Here is an 8,992-nt window from a genome sequence, read left to right on the forward strand (position 1 = left end):
AAGAGGAGGAAGAAGAAGAAGAAGAAGAAGAAGAAGAAGAAGAAGAAGAAGAAGAAGAAGAAGAAGAAGAAGAAGAAGAAGAAGAAAAAGAAAAAGAAGAATAAGTAGTGGTGGGGGGAAAAGGGAAGAGGCAGAAAAGAGGAAAGGAGGGAGGTTAATGAAGACAATGAGCTCCATTGTTGGGATGGATCTAGATCTCAGTAGGCAGGAGTCCACTGGGACATGTCTGGGTACAATCATGTTGAGATGGTCCAGCACTTAGATCTCCGAGAGTGCATGGGGGAAAATCAACTGACCAAACAGATTTCAAACTGCTGACATCATTCAGGCTTTGTTTATGCCACATCAGAAAGACCAGCTAGAAAAACAAAAGCTGAAAGAACTTGACTGTCAAAATGATGCCAAATTACAGTGAGCCTCTTAGTATTATTCTCTTTTATTTAAATAATACGATCAAATCATTACTGAAGTACAGTGTGTTGCCTAATTTTTCTGCTGATAGGTGTTGAATGACCTCCACAGTTTTGCTTACACAAAACACACCACCACCCTTGCTCGTTTCAAATATTCTCTAGTAGGTTTTTAACCCTCGGGTGATTAAAAGATGTAGAGTAATTCAGGACTATCTAACACATGCTCCTGGTGACAAAGCCATTATTCTTCTTAAGTGCACTGTTCATGCCATTGCCAGCTGCCCAACATCTATGAAGGAATCAAGGTCAAGGTTTAAGATGAAAATCTAATTGATCCTTGGGAAACATTCAGAGCCCCAAAGTCATCATCAGCTACTCAAGACTAACCACCAGGTTGATCAACGCCTGGAAAAACTGTGTAGAGCAAGAAAGACGAAATACAGTTTGCGCTCCTCCAATGCCGTTTCTGAGATCTTCATGTTTGCCCACACGGAGATTCTTTCGTCTTCAGGATCTGCAAACAGTGGCACTGGTAAACCTCTCAAGATCCTTGTGCACTGGGCAGCTGCTGTGCATTATGATCCACTAGTAATGGTGGGAGGATACTGATGACCAGAATGGAAACACATCAAAGGCTATCAGTAGCATCACATCAAAACACCCGTGGCCAGCCCAAGGAAAGAAGCCTGGAAGAGTGGGAACTGTCCGAGGCATCCTCATCTGTTTTCTGTTCTGCTAATGCTACGATCCAGCTAGTTTTGAAAGTCTAATGCCTAAGGAGTTGAATTATTGCATTGTTCAAAGGGGCAGAAAACCCTCTTGGGAAATCAAGCATTTAGCTCAAGTGTTTTATTTAGGAAAAACACCAGCAGAGTTGAGTCAAGAAATGTTTTCCACTCCATCTGGTCTCATGTCTGCTCTCTATCCCAATTTGAGGAGAAGGGGACCTGATGGTCATCTTTGGGATCTGGTAAATTTTTTTTCCAGGGAGAAGAGGAGGCCCAGGCAAGGCCTTTGCAGAGGAAAGGCTTCCCAGGTAAGTCAGCTACAGGACTGCCCGGTATGGGAGGAGTAAAAGAGAAGAAGCCGCCCTGTCCTGGAATATAAAGTTCAAAGTGAACTTGAGCAGACCACAGACCACAAATAAAAACAGCTTCGTAGTAGTGGTTATTCACGCTGGAGGAGAAGAAGACTCAGAAAGGGCCATGCAAGTTTCTACGAAATTTCTCTGGTTTCAACAAGCCTAACAGGAAAGGGGTGGCAAAAAGAAAGGACTCCCGCAGACTAAACCTTGCGCTGGACACGTAGGGGCCAGCTACAAGGCTTTGGTGCTTCCCAGAGGCGCCTAGGCATAGACTGGTAGTAAGCAGCAAAGAACACTGTGTCCTCGAGAGAGAGAGCCTAGAGCTCCAACAGTTTTCCAGAACTCAGCTCCCTCCACTCTCTTTCATAAGTTCGCACTCAAGTTCACATCCAGCCCCCAATTTTTTAAATTACGCTTCGCTGATGAAAACATAAGCCCTGACGACCCTCCTCACTACTCCCTCACAAATAAATGCTTTCTACAAGTGGTACGGAGCGGAATGGATCCAGAGCTGTCCAGGTTGGAGACCGAGAGGATGAATGGCTCACTACACGGCCTTCCTAGCTAGAAGGTGACGGTGCTTACAAGCTGCAATTCCCTCCTTGGTCCAAGGGTCTCATCTTTCACAGAGTGAGCGGTAACGGAGCAGAAGCGCAGAAAAAGGGGTGAAGAGATGGAGGTGTGCTCGGGCAGAGGGGGAAAGGCGGGCCCTTGAGGGAGGAGAGAGACAAGGCTAAAGAGCTGGAGCCCTGGAGGAAGTGGGAGAGGAGTGGGAGGAGATAGCGAGTAGGCGGAGGAGAGACTGGGAGCCCTTAGGCAGAAGGGAGGGCTAGGAGAGAGGGAGAAGGGGCGGGATGTGGGGGCGTGGTTTCATGGATACCCCGCCCCTCCCTGGCCCCGCCTCCGAGCCTTTCGCGGCGCTCTGCAAATATGAAGAGACTCTGCGGCGGCGGCAGTAGCGGCCACTGCATCTCAGAGCTGTGTGCGCCGGGGCGGGCCTCGGGACTGGGGCTGGGAGCCAAGGGATCGGGGTCTGACGCGGAGAGGTCGGGCTGTAGTCCGGAACCCCACGCGGGCCGGGGCCCGACGGCGCCGAGGGAGCGCGGGCCCCGCAGTCCCGCGCTGCGCCCACCAGCAATGGGGCGCGCCACCGCCTGAGGCTGGGCCTGGCGGGCGCCCGCCGGGGGCTGCGGCCGAGGAGCCTAGCGCGCCCCGCACCGGAGCGACCCGCGCGCGAGCAAGAAGGGGACCGAAACGGACGACAGCGAGGCCCCGAGGAACCCGGAGATGTCGCGCGTGCTCCGCATTCTGCTCGGATATCTGTTCCCAGCCCTCCTGTTGCACGGTGAGTCCTGGGGTGGGTGGAGGGTCGCGTCTTCCCTATGGCCCAGAGACGACGGTGGGACTCGAGTTCCATCGCCCGGGACACGATGCGTCCGCTTGCCCGATCCGGCCGGTGCGCAGAACCCCTTCCCCCAGCGGCGCTTACAGTGCTTTTTGCTGCAACAGGCAGTGTCCTTTCTGGAAGGATGCGAACCTCTCCCAGACACATTTTATCTCTCAGATCCGTAGCTGCATGGCGACGGAAAACTTTTGTGTCCACTCTGTGGGCCTTTCCAGCTGTAAACTGTCACGAAATCGCAGGCTTTGCGGTCCCTTTTCGACCGCTGTCAGAGCGCAGCAGGGGCTCTCGGTGAGGTCCTGGCCTTTACGAGACTGTAAAGAGAAAGCTGTGATGGTTTATGGGGAGGACACGTCTCGCGGGTGTTTGTCTGCTGTCTGAGGACCAGTGTTTGTAGTCTGCCTGCACCTTGGCTCCGCGTTGAAATTTAGTGTGTGCTGCTGAGTTCTCCGGGCGCTAGGGGATTCTTGGTAGCGGGTCTTGAAAGCTAGGTGGAAGAAGCTGGACGCCCGGATCCCTTGCACTGGTGTGGGGCGAGTCTTCCTGTGCTGCTGCTAGCGCTGGTTCCCCAGGCTGTAGAAAAAACCTTCGCCAGACATCTGCGCTCGAAAGTGGTTCCAGAACTTATTTTGCACTGGGCAAAATAAGACTATTGCATTGGGGTGGAAAAGGCGTGTTTTATGACAGGTGGTTGTTGATAACTGTGGCAGGCAGTGATGCTTGGTCATTCTGTTGTCCAGAGCAGTGGTCAGACACCTGACATTTCAAACAGCCAAGTGACTTCAACTGCTGTCCTTTCTCAACACCCACTGAAGACACTCAACAAGCTTGCTGCTGACCCTTCGGGAACCAGGACTGTGGGGTCACACGCCCTCCTTCCCCCCAGAGAATCAAGGGAAGGGAAGGGAGCCACAGGCTTCTTTGTAGTCCTGCCGGGACAGATTTCGAAGTTCCCCCGAAGGCTTTGTGAACCTGCCTGCCCGATTGATTGCCAAGGTGTACACCAAGTCCCAGCCACCCCAGTGTCTTAAAAGTCAGGATGGAACGCTTGCAGTTCCAGGGCAAAAGAGAGAAGGTATAATTATAGGGTTGGACTTCTAGGCCCATCTGCTTAGAATTACAGAGCAGTTTTAATCTTTGGCTGAAACATGAAACAAATCAGAGCCAATGAGCAGATCAAACAGCAGCTGCCACACACACAAGAAAAAAAAAAGAGAGGATGAAACAGGCAAAATTGCCCCCTTCTTAAAAAAAAAAAAAAAACTGTTGCACTGTCTGCGGAAGGAGATAGTAGTACTGTCAAATGAAGAGATGCTTAGAAGTTTCATGTCCATAGACTATCTTGCACGAAATCATTGCCTGCTGAGCTTCAGGGCCCATCCTCAGAAATACACTATGGCCCCACTCTGAGCCTTTTTTCCAACTCTTGAGAAACAGGCTGTAATGATATGCCCACTTATCAATCCAGCTGAGATAGGAATAGCTGGCAGAAAGCAAAAGCAGACATATCCACATGTATCATTCGGTCCAATGTAGCCAGAAATCTCCCACACTTAAGTCAGGAGTCTGTGATTCCTCCTTGGGTTTTGGGGAAGTCTCTCCAGCAGTGCCAGGAGATGAACAAGACAGAGGGAGTAAGTGCAGGAGGCAGTCTGAGCTGTGAACAGGAACAAGGCCAGTGTGTGTGTGTGTGTGTGTGTGTGTGTGTGTGTGTGTGTGTGTGTTCATGACGAACACTGAAGATAAAAGGGGAAGTTGGAAAAGCTTCAATGGACAGGCTGGATAAACCTTCACAAAGCAATGCAACTTCACATTGAGACTTCAGTGATGCAATTATTAAAACAAAAGTTACCCCAAGATCTACTTAGATCCAGGGAGGGGATTGTGGGATTCTGTGCAAGAAGTTAACGCACGGAGTAGTTATTTGAGTTACAAATGCTCAGGCTCTAAGAAAGCTTGGCTATAACTAGTTAGGATATAAGTATAAGGCGCCAGCAAGGGTTTGAAATCCCTCCCTACCCCAGTTTTTATGTGTCTGAAGTATTTTAAGAGAAAACAGGTATTAATCAATGTAACCAAAGAGAGTGGCTTGGTGAGCTGTACCATTGAGAGATAGGGGTTTTATAGGCTTCCGAAAAGTTCTGTAGCAAAAGCTGGAGCCTGCTTAATCATTTCAGTAGAAGACGCAAGTCAGAAGGAAATCCCTGAATGGGTTAATACTTTCTTTCCCGATACGTAGGCATGCTTTACTAACTGCCATGATAGATAGCAATTTTGTAGATAAAAGCAAGTGTTATATGGTTCTAAATATACTTGTAGCCACTTTAAAACATTTCCGACTGCGTGTATAGATTTGCTGCACGGACAAGCGAGGTTAATGAGAAAAACACAGGAGGCTTTCTGAAGGACTCAAGCGAGGATACTGGTGGCAGTGCCATTTCGTATGGGATCCAGTCTTTGTTCAGCTGCATAGCCACTTCGATTTCAATTCACTAGAAGTCATAAATCACCCCCAGATCCTATCAGTGAGTAAATTAGCTCTCGCGGGACCCGGAGCTTTGGACTTTTACTCTTTCATACAACTGTACATGTAGCTCGAGACCCAAGTTCAAAGTGTGCATGGAAGTGTGCCCATCGGTCTGCTTCCCTCCCCCTCAGAGTCCGCAAACAACTGCCCTTCTTAATCCAAACAAAACCTCCTGAGTGTCACAGAGGTGCACAGCTGGCAGCTATCCATTATCACCGTTTTCTCTGCCGAGATGAAAAGGCGGTGAGATTCGCATGTCACACTTCAGAACTCATTCAGCTCCAAACACAGGCTAGCCAAGGTGTGTGGAATACATGGGGCTACCCTGACAGTGCAGCCAGCAGCACACTTCCACCATGGAGCAGATGTTGGGAGAAGGCTGTTCCTCCAACCCTGTTTACTTTTGTAGACTCCTTTGACGTCTCAGAGAAGTGGAGACCTTTGTAAGCCTTCCCTTGGATTTAATTCATTCTATCAGACGTTCAGGGCTGCCGGATTGGCTCAGTTGGTAAAGGGCTTGCTTGCCTTACAAGCAACAGGACCTGAGTTTTATCCCAAGAACCTGCATAAGCGAACTTGTAACCCCAGTGCTGGGAAGGTGGAGGCAGGCATATTCCTGGTCAGCCAGGCTAGTCTGCTTGAACAGTGGGCTAGTGAGAGCCTGTCTAAAGAAGAAGAAGAAGGAAAAAAAAAAAGGCAGATGTAGGTTATGTCTGAGGCCTGACCCCTGAAGTTGTGCTCTGGCCTTCACACACAGGAATACACACCCGCGTGAACTTACACACACACACACACACACACACACACACACACACGGGGAGGAGTGAAGTGGGTGGACTTTTAAAAACTGCCAATTGCCAAATCAGTGCTTCACCAACAAACTTCAAGAAAACATTCGAATGGAATACACTAGAGATCTTCAAAATGTCATTTTCCTGACAATCGTTTTTGAAACAAACAAAACATTTTCTTCCCTGTGCCTTTCCCCTCTTTGTCATCGTGAAAAGGATCATAACTTATTTGTGCACAGTCGGGGGCAAGGACCTTGGACAGATGTTAAGTGTTCGCTTGTTACATAGATTGACTTACATCATATGTGGCTGAGCAGTTCAGTGGTAACCATGGGCATTCTTTGCCCCTAAAAGATAAAAGAACTGAACACAGCTGGGTCATGTGACCGTATCGATAGGTGCTAGCATGGCACTGGTGAGGTGTGGAGGCACAGGACACATGGAGCAGGTGTGCCTTCAGCAGGTCTGCAGCAATCACACAGGAGCCTTAGAAAAAACACCTGCCAGCCTCTACCAGGACCCGGTGCTTCATGACCATAGGCATGTGGACGATGGGTTCTCCCCAGCTCCAGGGTGAACTGTTCTGGAATAGAGAGTGGCAGCTACCTAATTATGAGAAAGGCTCTGTATGGGAGTCTGTAGGTGTTCTCCATTCTGTACGTGCTCTCCAGTTTTAGTCATTCAGTGAGCCACTGTTCAGAAGGTTTGTCCATGAGCCCAGTGCTTGCTAGGTGCAGGGCTGAGGAGGGGCTTTCCCTTTTCTTGAGAATTCCTGACGAGTATCTAGTGGTAGTGAAGAAATGACTCAGAGAACCCCAGATCCAGGAGGATGGCCCATTGTGAGTCATTGGACTAGTCTGATTTTGGGAACCCCACACATGTACCACACAAATACACACATACCACAAATACCACACATGTACATATAGACAGTGTGCATCCATGTCCCCCACAAACACGGTTCATGTGTAATAAAACACACATGTACATCTCACACACAAACAACATATGCAGGACAAAGATCATATCACACACAGCTACAAAGACACACATACCTACACATGTATAGATGGTACAGATATCATATCACACAAACATCACCCACCTATACCACAAACACCACACAAGAAGATATATTATAAATAGACATATTCTGTACACAGCACATACATATATGTTACATAGGCATGTATCATTTATATGTGGTATACATATATGTACATATATATATACATACATACACACACACCACATACATACAGAGGACTTGGCCATCTCATTTCAGCCTATATCCAGTCCAAAGGCCTTTGTAGGTATTAAAAGATGCCCACTAATCAAATCATTGCAGCCAGAAATGTGGAATCTTCACTTTATTATTTTTTTCTTTCTTTTTTTTTGTATCTCCCATTACATTTTATTACTTTTTATTTGGAAAGAGAACACAGAGCAGATCACAGATGGACATGAAAAGTGGGTTGCAAACAGACTGACCAACAGATGGAGACACCTATCCCAGATAAATTCTTAGCAAAATAAATTTTTGCAAATAATGTTGAAGTGATTAAGGTTTAAAGAATAGCAGGTATACCAGATGCAATGGTGCCCCATCCTCAACCTCTCAAACCAATTCTAATTTTAGGCACAGTTGAGACTCAGCTATTTGTTCAGATTCACAGCACACTGGCAATAACCCACTCCAATAGATCTCTGAGAGGTCCTTATTCTTGGTACCCAGGGGCTAACTCTGTGGCCGTAGGAACCCAAGGTCATGTACAACCTGGAAAACTGGAGGGTAGGTAACTCTCAGTCAAGACAGAAAAGGAGCTAATAGATAAATATTCAGTCTTTCCTCATTCCAGTGACAGTCCTGAGGCCCTTCTGCATTTCATGGGACATCCTAGCAGGATTGAACCATTGCTAGCTACAGTGACCTTGATGTTAGCCTTAGGATACATATTTTCTGTATAAAGGTTCACAGATTATGCGAGCATTTCTCTTAATTTTTGCTTGTCATTAGAAAGAAACTTGGAATTAAAAACACAAGAGAGTGTGGTGTGCACCAGGGCCCCGATGGTGTTCAGCCATGGTGCCATCTGCGGCACACAAGCCCTTATTCCAGGACCTGGGAGCAATGTTGGAGCTTATCTCTCCACATCCACTTCAAAGCATGCTTTACAGTAATGACTGCTTGTTTAATTGGACAGGGCGATTTCATGGGTAAGTAATTACCTGTAGTTAAGCTAATCAGTCTCATTTTCTGTATCAGCACTAGTGCTGACTTGAGATACTGCACCCCTCTGATTATCGAGGCACACACATTATGTAAAGTAGGGAAAGCTGCAGAATGAGTTTTGAGGAAAGGATTCTTCAAAACCCTCCGCTCAGAGGCAGTATCTCTAATGTGTTGACATTGCATTTATTTACTTTTTAAGATTGTGTTTTAAGTATTAGAGTTTGTCTCTGGACACTGGTCTGGCCGAAAACGTATTCAGTTCCAAGCGTGTTTGAAAAGTACTGTCTTTCGGTGAATTTTGCATGGTGTTATCTAAAAACTGGCTTAGAAGATTTTACTTCCCAATAGGTTTTACATAGGCATTTGGAAACCAGAACCTATCTAGATATTTTAGTTCTTAAAATGTTATTGAAAAATCAAGGATTTGGACCCATATACTCAACCAGGGACTTTGCATAAGGAAGAACCAAACACATGGTAGTTATTTTGCCCTTTGTTGAGCAAATGAATGTTGCAACCACTGCCTCCTTCCCTTCCTTTCC

The 8,992-nt window shown here is 47.2% G+C and overlaps 1 protein-coding gene across 1 annotated transcript in view; it reads left to right on the forward strand.

Annotated features, from left to right (window-relative positions):
- The first annotated feature begins 2,439 nt into the window (after positions 1–2,439).
- Positions 2,440–8,992, forward strand: part of Apcdd1 (APC down-regulated 1) — a 30,894-nt gene continuing 24,341 nt past the window's right edge. The window contains exon 1 of the mRNA XM_005356190.3: positions 2,440–2,842. Within this exon, the coding sequence (XP_005356247.1) occupies positions 2,785–2,842 (58 nt within the window). The 5' untranslated portion in view covers positions 2,440–2,784. The remainder of the gene's footprint in view (positions 2,843–8,992) is intronic.

Source organism: Microtus ochrogaster, chromosome 18 (assembly GCF_000317375.1).
Source record: "Microtus ochrogaster isolate Prairie Vole_2 chromosome 18, MicOch1.0, whole genome shotgun sequence".
Lineage (NCBI taxonomy): Eukaryota > Metazoa > Chordata > Mammalia > Rodentia > Cricetidae > Microtus > Microtus ochrogaster.